We start from the raw sequence: 13,410 nt of genomic DNA on the forward strand, positions 1-13,410 counted from the left end.
ACTCTGAATGAATTTCACAGAATTAGGTTTATTCAAATAAAATGGCATTTATTCAAATAAGTAATACATATAATGTGCTATATAAATAAAGATGACTTTTCTTGACTTTTAAAACAAAGCAAATGCGGCTGTGATGGCTTGATGACTTCTTCCCACCTTGTAGTGTCTCTTGTTCTTGCTCAGGCGTGGACAAGGCTCTGAGATCTCTCTGTCAGGTTGGAGTTGGATTTCAGTTCAGGCTTCGGCTCAAGTCTCAAGCCCTCCACCAGGGACAGCACATAGGCCTATGTTATTTTCTATTACAAGATAATACAAAGATGTTATTAACAAGTCAACTCATGAAAGATTTTTAGAGCTGTGATATTCTGTTTGCAAAAAAGGCGTAACTGGCGAAACGTAGCGTAAGCTAGATATTTTCCTTTATAAAGTTTGAAATATAGATATTTTTCTTACAAAACTTGATTGATTCGCTTCAGAAGGCCTTTATTAATCCCCCGGAGTTTACCGCCATTATAAAGCCTTGAAGCATCAGGATATTTATTAATAACTATGTTCATCACAAAGAAGAAAGTCAAAACAAGATGACAATATTGTTTAAAATAATATTGTTAATAATGACTGGCTATTTACCATTATCTGGCTTGAGTGATCTGGTGCAGGTGATGATGGCTCAGGGACAAAAGGCTCCACCACAACATCCAACGGTTTGCTTTCATTGATTTTTTTTTAATAGAACGTAGACTGATTTCGTGACTCAATAACATATTACATTTCATAATTTTTTTGAACTACCCAAACTTAACGGATGTTTTAGATTGTAAAAACCATGCAATTCTCACATTTGTGTCATTTATTAAAAATTAATATATTTAAATACAGCAAACATTCAAACATGAAAAAACAACAACCAAAAAACAAGTACTTTTGAGAATTTACCCCATAAATAGGTTTGGTAATGTAATCATTAGGATTTCAAAAGGATTGCATTCCTGTTATGTTGAAGTGTAATATTTCATACTTCTTATCAAATATATAAAGCAGGCATTTGTTGTACTTGTAGTACATGGATAATGTCATTGGATTCATGGGTCCAGCATGGCAACAGTACCTCTCTGAAACAGTATCATCTTTCTTGATTGCGACAAAGTCTCCAAACCAGCAACACTGACAACCAAAACATTTGGTTCCTTCAGTCCACAGTTTATTACTAAATACAACTTTATCAAAATGTAAAGTTCATAGACAAGTCTGTCTAAATATTAACCACCATTAAGGTTTTGGGTGTCTCTAAGCAATACAGTGTTTTCCCTTTAACTGTCTCTTCCATATAAAACACTGTCTTTTGTTTTTCATCCACGATTAGCTCTGTAGGTAATGCATCCCAGGCGGTGTTAGGCGTGACCAGTGTGTGTGGTTTCCAGCATCTCCTCATAAAGCCAGCTCTCAGTGAAGTTTCCTGACTGCTCCATTAGCTCAAACAGACGCTTGTACTCATCAGGGTAGACGTCGCCTGTCATCGTGTCGTCAAGGAAGCAGAGCTTTGAAATGAGCTCTGATCCATTGCCAGGACTCCATGAGCTTTGGAAGACATCAGACCATAGGTTTGAATACATACAACCAATCATATATTACTTTAAAAATGTTTGTTCACTCAGAAATTATAGTTTGTATACAAATACAGGTAATAAACATACTTAATTTGTTCAATCAATCTACGTTTCCTTTTAGCAAGGCATTGTTTCACCATCAAAACCAGAGTGCTGCCATTCAAGGGAGTTAGGTGAGAGTTAAACAAGTCTTCTCGTGGGGTTATCCGCACCAAGCACAGGTTATCACTCTGGGAAGTCTGTGGGGGGGAAAATGAGGCCAAATAACAATAATAATTAAATACATAAAAAAAAAATATTATAAATTATAATATAAAAAATAAAAGATAAAAAAACATGGAATACTGGCTACATTTTTTTGTAAAGGACATCAACATTCTCATTCACGAAATTTGACCTAAAGGGATAGTTCATTCAAAAATGAAATGTATCCCTTGATTTACTCGCCCTCAAGCCATCCAAGCTGTATATGACTTTCATCTTTGAGACAAACACAATCAGATTTATATTAAATAATATCCTGGCTCTTCCAAGCTTTATAATGGCAGTGAATGGTAAATGAGATTCAAAAAAGCACATTCATTATCATAAAAATAATTCATACAGCTCCAGGGGGCTAAAAATATCCATATTTAAATCTTTATAGCCCAAAATAACCGGCAGACGACCATACACAAGTCGAATTGTGCTAAAAGAGTAAACTGTGACCCAACGCGTGACGTATTGACGAGTGCATCAGCGTATAGAACAAAACAAAACACTGGCCATGAATTAGAAGTCTAAAACAAGAATTTTTAAAGAGATATGTCGGAGGATTTCGGTCAAAGAGAAGGAGCTTAAATTTGTAAAATTAAATTTGTTGCTCAGCCCAAGTAGTTTGAACCAGCTTAAGTTGCTCCAATGCCATATCGTTTAGCTTCAGAAGGCTTTAATGAACCCCTTGGAGCTGTGGAATACTTTTAGAATGGATGGATGCACTTTTTTGACCATCAAAATCTAATTTACCATTCACTGCCATTATAAAGCTTGGAAGAGCCAGGGTATTTTTAAATATATCTCTGATTGTGTTCGTCTAAAAAAAAAAAAAAAAAAAAAAAAAGTCACATACACCTAGGATGGCTTGAGGATCATGGGATGAATTTCATTTTGGGTGAACACTCTCTTTAATAAATCATAGGCAATAATATTTAAAAAAAATAAAAAATAATAATAATATTTAAAAGAAATTGATTAAGAACCACAATTAAATTCCTAAACAAATTAGACAGAGGGCAGTGATGACGACACCGTGTCTCTCCTGAATCACTTATACAATATAAACAGATGAAGAGTCCTACAGTGATAGTACTTGAGTGAAAATACTTACAGTGCTCTTTGAGGTGGAATTTTTATTCTTCTTGTTTATAGTCAGAAAGGAGGACAATGGCTCCTGGTAATCAGGACAAAGCAGAAAGACAGGAAAAAAACATTCATCATTAATTGATAAATTATTTTCAGAAAAAGGTAGCAAAATTATTAAAAATAAAAGTTCTCACCTCATGCAGTAACTCAATATCACATGCAATCTGCCAGAGAGCACCGAAAGCTAGGTAGTTCTTATAATCTCTTGGACGGGTCACTAGTTTCTGTGAGAGAAAACAATTATAATTCATACTTAGGGTCAAAGCTCCAACTACTGCTGCTTATATCGCTTATATAACTTAAGTGTTAAGTTCACCCAAAAATGAATTCTGTCATCATTTACTTACCCTTGTGTTGTCCCAACAAGTAACAGTGATTAGTAAAAGTTCAAACAATGTATAATGTGACTGATCAAATGGCAGTTTGAAACATTGTTCAGAAATAGGCAGCCTGCATTTCTGCTGTTCCATAAGCACTATCTACTGTCAGAGAGTAAATGTGCATTTTCATTAATCATTAAAAAAACATTCATACTGTTTGTGATAAATGCACGTCTGTTTTAAGCGATTTAAACTTTTAATTTTCGTTAAAACCTTAGCAAAGAACAACCCTCGACTACTTTAATGAGGAGGATGGGGAGTGTGTGATCATGTGCTAACACCACACAGCAGCTCTGTATCTGGCCTTTCTGTGATTATTTCCTCACACTAGCTCTGGTAATCATGTAAAAATTGTGAATAAATAACTAGCGTAACAATGCTCAAGTCTGAAAATGTTCTAACACATCTGAAATGACTGAATTTGAATAAAGTTTGTGAGAACAATTTTCCAAAGACAATTTTCCCATCAATATTATTTTATTTTAATAATATCGCAAATCGTGTTCTATTCGCAATACAAATACCTTACAACGGGGGCAAATGCGATCAGAGTTGATGTTTTCTGTTCGACCATCAATCAGAGATGTTTCAGTCGGTCTGAGATGCTTGTAGTTTTTTTTAGCTATATGCTATCAGCTATTATATTTATTGTACAACAACGGCAAAAGTTGTCAGAAGCCATTGCAACATCTAACTCATCACGAACAGAGAATATCTTTCAGAGTCTCAGATGTTTCACCGTCGCTCTGCAATTGTCATCTTCTTTATCAATCTGATTAGTTTTAGGTTTATGCAATTGCGCCCAGAGGTATTTGAGCGACGGCCGTTGGTGACGCCCCTTTGCGAGATCATAACTCAGTTACTTCTGAGAATGGTCTGGTTTTAACCAGGTGCCAACTTGGTGCTTAACAGCCTAAAATCATATATTTAATCATATTTAAGACTCCATGTTAAAATGTAATGCCTAGTAGAAAAATTACAAATATTTAAGACTTTTTAATGCCTTAAAATCAGGAGATTGTAATTTCAGACGTTTGAATACCCAGCAGGAATCCTGAGCATGATCGAGCTTCCACAAGAAGCAGTGAGGTTTGGAACGAACCGCAGGTGAGTAAATGATGACAGTTTTCATTTTTGGTTGAACTGGCTTTAAAAAATGTTGTACATGTGAACTGACCATGTATTCATGTTTGCTGATGAACATGATCAACTCCACACGTCCGTAGCGGAAAATGGAACGCCGCTCAAACAGGTTGTAAAGCAGCTTCCACATTATGCTCTTCTCATTCCTGTGTGAGAAGATCCCCACAATCTTCACCGGGACATCTGTTTCAGAAACGGAAAGACAGAAATAACATTTAGAGGTTCTCTTATCCAAACCACATATTTATACATTTCTTAAAGGGATTATTTACTCGTTCATCTTTCTTCCCTTTTGCCACATTAATCTAGATGTTTGGGACACTAACCTGCTGACCAAGGAACCTCAGAGATTGTAAGGTCAGAGAAGAGCTTCTCGGAGTACATGACAGGTGGTTTCATGCTGCCGTGGCCGATGGGGTCCAGTTTGAAGAAGTCACAATGAACCACATTCAGCTGCCCGTCCAGTTTGCTCTCCAGGTCCTTTAAGATCAAAGGTTATTTTAGGGGGTGTGTGATATGAAGATATTATATTGTGAATGATTTAAAAAAAAATCTCCATGATTTGCCTTTATGGTATTGTGCTACAGCACACATTCTTTCAGTTGCGGTTCTATGGCTGTTTTTGATCATTATCTCTATATTGCAGTTTTTTGTCATTAAATGAAGGTAAACTGGATCTGTGCAATAGGTCTTAGGGGCGTTTACACAACACCATTTTCAATAAAAAATGTAAAACTGCATTTTGGCTGTTCATTTACATGACAATAGTGTTTTAGGGGCTTTGTAAAATGAGTTTTAATGTGCTAGTTTTTAAAAACAATACCATCATTGTCTCAATGTGTACTACACTTTTTTTGTTGTTGTTGTATAAAATGGTGACGTCATACGCATGTTCAGACACGTGACACCCAACTACTGGCCTGGCAGCTTAATACAGTGTCGTTTGTGGATCTGTGTGAACAGGGACCGTTTTGACAATGCAAAAATGCTAAGGAAAAACTTCAGTTTTTAGCTAAATATCTTTGTACTATAAACATGCCCTTAAAGTGACAGCAGCTTAATATCCCAGCTATTGTCCATGTTGTTAATACGAATCAAACAACAAAAGAAAGAAAATCTCTCAGCGCTTTTGAAAGAATAATTTCTATAGCTTTAATAAGAATTGGTGCATTTAAATTCATTTTTACATTTGGTTATATAATTCCTTACTTGAATGCTGCTGTTAAACAGACCTAACGCACCTGAAAAATATCAATTCAGCTTTGCCATCACAGGAATAAATTTTCCTTTTAAATTCTAATAATATTTCACAATGTTACGTTTCCCACCCCCTGTATTTTTGATTATATAATTGCAGCCTTGGGAAGACTTCTTTTGAACCCTAGTGTACATTTTATACGTACACATTTGTCACAACAAACATTTATTACCCCATCTTGGAAAACTACTTTGGCCTAAATGATCTGTAATTGTCTTTTCTTTTATGGTTTGTTACCTTGTAAGGCTATATCTTTTGAAAATATGGAAATCAGTTTAGCTGTACTGCTCAGCAACTTGCAAAATAGTCTGTAGCAGTGATCCTGTCTGAACAAATAATGATATATATCTGCCAACTGCCATAACGGGTCCAGTAAAAGCTGGCAGCAAGCTGAATGAGATGAGATAATTTCAGATGTCTACCTGCAACTCAGGAAGGAAGTTTGGTTCACTTTCCAACGCAACTACTCTCTGAGCTCCACGGTTCAGCAAAGCGCGTGTCAATACCCCAGGACCTGCGGACAAAGACAAACCCACCAAATGAATAAGCCTAGAAATCCTGATGCCGTTCAATTAGCAATTGAGAGACACACACCTGGGTTACACTCAAATATAACAGCTTTCCCATCATCAATATCTCCGGCGAGGTGGTTGGTCACGATTCTTGCGAGGGAAGGGTCTACGATGAACCGCCTCAGGTGTTTACAGGCTAGGGCTTTCTGCGTGTTCTCATCCACATCCCCCAAATCTAAAGGGTCGTACCGGCAGAGGGGGCGAAACTGACCCTGCAGAGGCACGGCGACAGCTGAGAGGTTCCTGTGAACACCTCCTGAGGATGGAGAAATTCGCTCTAGTTTGCCCACCTGAGTGGCCGTCTTTCTTGAGCCTGAGGAGAATGAGTCTGGAGAGTAAGTTCTCGTTGAGGTGGATACAGTTCTGAGTTTAAGCAAAGCGCAGGGCGATGCAGATCTTGATGTTCCACATAGAGTTCTTAAAGTCAGGACAAAGAACCTGCATCCTCCACACGCTGACATGATGACATGAAGTTTGAAGCCTGAAATCATAAAATATACAATAAAATTGCAAATCCAAACCTGAACAGTTTTGTGTAAAAATGTTATTGACTTAATTTTACTTTATTGGGATAAAACTGTGTAATTAACTGTAACAGATAAATTATGTTATAGCTGAACTTTCCTAGAGATTAATGTTATTTTTAAAATGTGTTCAAAACACTGGGAGGGAACCTTGATATGAATCATAAATATAGGGACTCATCAACAATTTATTTACAATTTAATTTATTTACTCTGTCTCTATATAATTTACTGCAAATAAGACTAAGTATAAACAAACATTTGCTCCGTAGCCTAGATATTTTACCTATAATGAGCTGGAACACCATTATCATGCCTTTGCAGCAAACTTCCTCTATTAGCTATTAACTAACATTATAAGGTTCTCCTGCACATGTAAATTGTTGGTTCTAGATTTTTATACAATTATAACCCAAACTAACCTCTACTGATGCGGTTGTTGTCCTCAGGATCTACATTAATGAAGCATATTATTCAAGCTGCGCAACACACGCGTCCGTGACATTGAGCCCCGCGTGCTGTTGACCCGATGGTTTTGCAATCCTATTGGCGAGGCGCACGATGTACGTCATGTCGTCGCGACGTCTCTCTCAACATGTATTTTTTTATCAGGAGTGAGTCAGATTTACGCATTCTGAAATGTGTTGTTATTATTATTTGTTTGTATGGGAGTTAAGCATTCATCTGAGTATAAACTGTTTACACACATATAAATTATAGTGAAAATGTTTCGTAGTGACATTTTTGTTGTTGTTGTGAGTTTCATTTTTTAACAACCTGCGCAGTGCCGTGTCAGGCTGACCGTCTTGAATACAAACAGGGCATTCATATAATGTGTACTGTATGTAGACACATGGACGCTCGGTTATGAGGATATGATGGCTGTGAATATAGAGCGGTTTGTCAGTGAGGGTAAAGGAAATGGTGTTCGTGCTCTGCGTGAAATCAAACCCGGTGAATTGATCCACTCATGCGAACCGTTTGCATTTTGCATTGCCAAGGATTTCTTGAAAACGACCTGCCAAAGTTGTCTCAAGAGGTAATTCTTCTATAAATAATTTTACTTATTATACTTATAAACTTATTTCACGCGCAAGAGGACAGTTTTATTAGATACAATAATTATAATACCACGTATACATAGCGAATATTTGCCACATGTCATGTTAAACTGTGTTTGGGTGTCAGAGAGGAGATGCATCTAATGTTTTTACTGCAAAATATTGATAACCCAAAAGTACACTATTTTTATGGATATAAAATGTATCCTATGTAACAGAAATTTTCTGTAGGCCTACGTATTGCATTAATTTTAATTTATAGCGATACAACTGTTATTAACTGTAACAGGTAAAGATTTTATTGCTGAACTTTACTAGAGCTGGATTTTTAAAAGTGTTCAAATGACTGTGGGACTACACTATTTTTATGGATATACTATGATTGTTTTGGACGATACACCAGGCATGTTTTCGTAAATTTTCTGTCATGCCTCTTGGGGTACCGTACACGATCAGTACCATAGTATGTTCCAAGGTATGGTATTACATCCGTACTCTTTTGTAAGGGTAAAAAGCTTTTAGCAACAGTCTCTTTACATGCTCTTCTGCCACATGATAATGTTTTTGTGAATATGAAATACAAAGAGTTCGCGCAATGCTAGTGGATTCACAGCAAACATTGTGCAGGACAAATGCAAAGTGTAATGCATGACATTTCCAAATGTGGCCTCTAGGGGGCGCTGTTGCTCTTTCTGTGATGTTGCTTGAATATATTTACATGGGCTGTCGTTTTTCTTGGTCAACTAAATGATTGGGAAAAGCCTACCTAAGATACAATAATCTATATTATAATGACTTTACAGTTTCCCCTTTGGATATGAAAAATACCCCTATAGCTAATATGTACTGTTTACCTTTGACGAAGGCTTTTAATCACAATTAACAATTTGATTAACTTCACTATAAATGGTTTTCTCTGTGTATTCAATGGCTAAATCAGTTTTAGTAGTGCATGTTTTTATATATATATATATATATATATATATATATATATATATATATATATATATATATATATATATATATATATATATATATATATATATATATCTCATACTATTTTCCTGCAGTATATGTAGGCCTATATTGCACCACTTTCTATATGCACAGAATATACACAGAGTGATTTGCTTGATTTGAACTTCCATTTAAGTTTGATGATGCAGAATTAATTTCGGGAGATAATATGTACATTTTCTATAATAAATAGTTACAATTTCTAGTATTATATACATTTTTATGGTTTCTCTTTTTTTTTAGACTCACAAGTCTAAGTTAAGATGGTTGCACATAAGATTTGTATCAAAATGATGGATTTTTGTTATTGCGTTTCACTTTTGCCTTCATTTGTTATTAGTATTCAGTTTATAATGCACACTATGGATTATACATATATGGCAAGCTGTTTTGACTTTTATTGAGACTTTTTTTGTGTGACTTTTATTCAGAAAAGCTATGATTTTTACTAATAAGATTTGAATTACTGATATGTGAAAAAAAGTAAGCAATTTAATTTGAATTGCAGCCTGGTGACATTAAGAATTATAGTTTCTACTAGTTGAAATGTAAGTCTTGATATCAAGAATTCGTATTTCTGCAAGTGATTACGTCATTGTTGATATCACATTAACATTTTTACTAGTGGAAATGTAGTTCCTAAGATCAAAAATTGCCATTCTTACTAGCAATCTCTTTCCTGAAATCAAGAATACACATTTTAACTAGTGAAAATTGAATTGTTGATATCAAGAATTCATATCCTGCAAATTAATAACAGTAAAAACAGCTTGCCATAAAGTATTCTATTCTGAACATAGCCTCTTTATCTTTTTTAGGGGACTAAGTGCACAGCATCTGTATTGTGTAACATGGCATAGAGAATGGGTGTATGATCAGTGAAGTTCACAGACACCAATTACCACAGATTCAGAACTAATTTTACCAGAATGTGGTAAGTCCAGAATGTGCAACTTGAGTAACTGGTAAAGTTACTCAAGTTGCACATTCTCTAAGTAGGACAGAACAGCTAAGTATTAATCTGATCCAGATACAGACCGAATTCAAATATAAGCCTACACTGTAAAAAAAAAAAGTTGTTTTTTGTTGGTTTAACTTAAAAAAGTAAGTAACCTGGTTGCCTTAATTTTGAGTTTATTAAAAAAAAAAAATTGAGTTGATACAATGAAGGAAATTTGTTTAATAAATAGAACCTCAAAATATTATTGTATCTGAACCACACAAAAAATGTGATAAATCATGAAAATAGCACAATTTGGCTGCGTCATCACAAATAAAACACACAATTATGCTTACAACATGCTTACAAAATCTTTTAATAATATTTTAAGAAAGGTTGTTGACTCTCAAAAAAATTTCAATGACAAAATTTTAAGGCAACCGCAGGTAACTTTTTTTTAAAAATAATTGATTCAGAAAAACAAGTTTGTTGTCGAGAGAGCAGCTGCAGAAAGTATTTTCATCACCTTCCCAAAACTGTCATAAGTCATTTTGTAGAAGGTTTCTTGTGATCCAGCAGCTTGTTTGTTGTCATCAGTGCTATTAAGTTCAGACACGTACTGTATTTTCATTTTCAGAGGTGTAATTTTTCCTCTCGCCGAAGAAAAAGAGTGTGCAGGGTGATGCTGTAATGAGATTTCTAGCAGATGTGCTGATTTAATTCACACCAGCTTTACATGCCTGATCATCTCTGACACTTTATTAGAATCTACAAAACTCTCAGTGCTGACAAATGCTCATGGATGGTGTGTGTCGAGAAAATCAGTAGAGTTTCTGTATTCTAGTGAAAATTTGTAACAGAGATTTACTGTTAACATTAATTACTGTTTAAAATTCACACAGAACATGCAGACTTAATATTTTAAGTATTTTTGCTGTTTATTATTCACAGACACTATATAGTGATTTGATGTGATTGTTTTTTTTTCCACTTATATTTAATTTTGCCTAAATTTAAAGCTGCAGTCCATAACTTTCTGCACTCTAGTGGTTAATAAACAGAACTGCATGCGTCTTGCGGAAGAACATCGCAGCCGGAGCTACTTCGCTCTGTTTATGTCTATGGCGAGAATTTTTTGTTATTTTTGGACCAAAATGTATTGTCAATGCTTCAAAAGAGTAACCAACTAACCAACTGATGTCACATATGGACTACTTTGATGATGTTTTCATTACCTTCTGGACGTGGACAGCAAGTGGGCATACACTTCCATTCAAAGGACAGAAAGCCCTCGGACTAAATCTAAAATATCTTAAACTGTGTTCTGAGGATGAACGAAGGTCTTACGGGTGTGGAACAACATTGGGGTGAGTCATTAATGAAAGAAATTTCATTTTTGGGTGAACTAATGAAAGTGGCAGTGACAGTGGCAACTCTGTACAGTAGCATTTAAATATGAAATTGAATGAATAAATGTAGGCTAAAATTAAAACTACATAGTCTTCAATATACAATATACATTTATTAAAAGCTACTGTATTATTACTTTATTCAAGAGCATATGAGTGATTTTTCTCTTTGTTTTTAGTTGTTTTATTAACATAATTTTGGAGGTGAACTGTCCCTGTAAGGACAAGTGTTCACAATCATTAGGCTGCGCAAATGACCTAATGCTAAGATCTGCTCGCATCTCGTATACAGACATGCGCAATTTTACTTTCACTTTAGACATAACCGACTGTGTATATATATATATATATATATATATGTTAACCTTGTGTGTATTTAACAGTATTAGGGCAGTAAGACTACTTAGTCCAGTAATCAAGTGTGTTTGACAGGCGTGTGCGCTCGGCGCATGTAAAACGCCAATTAAATGTTTAACCGGCAAGGCTTTAAAATGTGGCTGAACACCCCCTAACTTTAGTGCATATGATTTAATATTTGCTCATATCAGCGTGTAGACTCACAGGCACACTCAAACTGAGCCAAAATAAACTGAGAGAAATATATAAAACAAAGAGATATAGAAATAATTAATTAAAAGCAAAACCGGAAAGAAAACCGCAATTCACAAGAGCTTATTGAACCGTGAATACCGTACCGAACGGTTAAATATTATATTGAGTATTGGTGTCTGTGAGTAATAAATTGCAAAAAGACTATTAAAATATGCATTTTCTTTGTGTCTCTGTAAATTTTAAATAGTAAATAATTTTAACAGTACATCTCTGTTGTGAAGAATTTTGTTTGCCAAAAAAATGAGAATTAAAGAATAAATAAATTGTTAATAAATTAAACAATAGACAGTATATTGATCATAGATCGTAACTTTTGAAGCCTCTCCACATTTTTGTTTTGTTGGGTTTAGTAAATGCATGCATTCAGTTTCTTTTGCTGCAGAAATCTCAGAGTAGCTTTATTGAATGACCTTCAGTTTTATTTCATAATCAGCAATCACCATGTTGACAATATCAAGTTTCTGTTCTTTATTCAGGAGCTTTCCTCTGCCCCCTGAGGGAGGTAGACGTTGAATCCTTAGATAGACAGAATACAGTATCATATTAGAGACCAGGGGAATACAGACACTGTACATGGCAAAATTATTTACACTTTGCAGCGAAAAGCCCTTATACAATATTCTACCTGTTGGCTTCTTGAAAAATCTGGGTAATGGATGCCACTGTGTCCCGGCTGAGATTTGGCTGTACTCATTCACCAGCCTCTCTGTATGATAGCATGTGGTTTATGACATGGTTTATGAAAGTAGCTCTTATTTCATCAGTTACTCTAATTCTGACCATTCTTTGAGCGCCACATTCTAACTCCTCAACCTCTAACTTGTCCTTGTCCAGGCATTTTTTTTCTCCTTTGTGCTTGTCCCAATCCTCTCCCTTGTCCTGGTGCTCATCTTCCTCTACGTCATGCAGACATTTTTCGTACTTTCTTTGTGTTGCTCTATATTGTTCTTTTTTCACACAAGATCAGCAAAGAGGCACTCTTTTACTGTATACCACATGGCCATGTGGTTGAAAGAACACCAATAAACCTGAACAATTCCTAGCTGGGAATCTTATATATTTGCATAAATCAGCTGTTTCTCAGTAACAATGGAATAAAATACAGCGGATCTATTTGTTTCAGTAATATGAACATCTGTTCACTTTGACTTTTAACCTATAAGGTTAGGTTTAGAACCTGGTGTTATCTGTTCTGACATACAGTGTTAAAACATTGGCAAATTTGGCAGTAAAAATCCATTGTTTTGGTCTTGGTTGAGCTTGTGTTTAAAAGTTCAATCTCAAACCCCATTATTTCCTCTTCATATGTAAATCTTGTTTGTGAAAAACACCACGGAAAAACAGGCGATTTTCAGGTGAACGCCAACAGTGACGCAATCGCTGGGGATCATTAATATGTAGGCCAATATAATTTTATAACGCAGTTTATTACTTTAAATATTACTTCAAATTATAATAATTAAATAAATGACTTGTTTTTTTTTAT

The 13,410-nt window shown here is 35.2% G+C and overlaps 2 protein-coding genes across 3 annotated transcripts in view; one reads left to right on the forward strand and one right to left on the reverse strand.

Annotated features, from left to right (window-relative positions):
* Nucleotides 1–832: 832 nt before the first annotated feature.
* tfb2m (transcription factor B2, mitochondrial) lies at nucleotides 833–7,439 on the reverse strand. The gene is made up of 9 exons (XM_067454662.1): nucleotides 7,308–7,439; nucleotides 6,384–6,842; nucleotides 6,212–6,303; nucleotides 4,858–5,011; nucleotides 4,566–4,714; nucleotides 3,143–3,232; nucleotides 2,974–3,036; nucleotides 1,695–1,846; nucleotides 833–1,578 (listed from the first exon to the last, which is right to left on the reverse strand). Exons 2-9 carry the CDS (start codon nucleotides 6,820–6,822, stop codon nucleotides 1,392–1,394), a joined length of 1,326 nt encoding a protein of 441 aa, XP_067310763.1. The 5' UTR covers nucleotides 6,823–6,842; nucleotides 7,308–7,439; the 3' UTR covers nucleotides 833–1,391.
* A 292-nt stretch (nucleotides 7,440–7,731) lies between these two features.
* smyd3 (SET and MYND domain containing 3) overlaps nucleotides 7,732–13,410 on the forward strand; it is a 286,640-nt gene continuing 280,961 nt past the window's right edge. For both annotated transcript variants that reach the window (XM_067455895.1, XM_067455896.1), the window contains exon 1: nucleotides 7,732–7,924. In XM_067455895.1, coding sequence (XP_067311996.1) covers nucleotides 7,761–7,924 — 164 coding nt within the window. In that variant the 5' untranslated portion in view covers nucleotides 7,732–7,760. The remainder of the gene's footprint in view (nucleotides 7,925–13,410) is intronic.

This window comes from Pseudorasbora parva, chromosome 10 (assembly GCF_024679245.1).
Source record: "Pseudorasbora parva isolate DD20220531a chromosome 10, ASM2467924v1, whole genome shotgun sequence".
Taxonomy (NCBI): domain Eukaryota; kingdom Metazoa; phylum Chordata; class Actinopteri; order Cypriniformes; family Gobionidae; genus Pseudorasbora; species Pseudorasbora parva.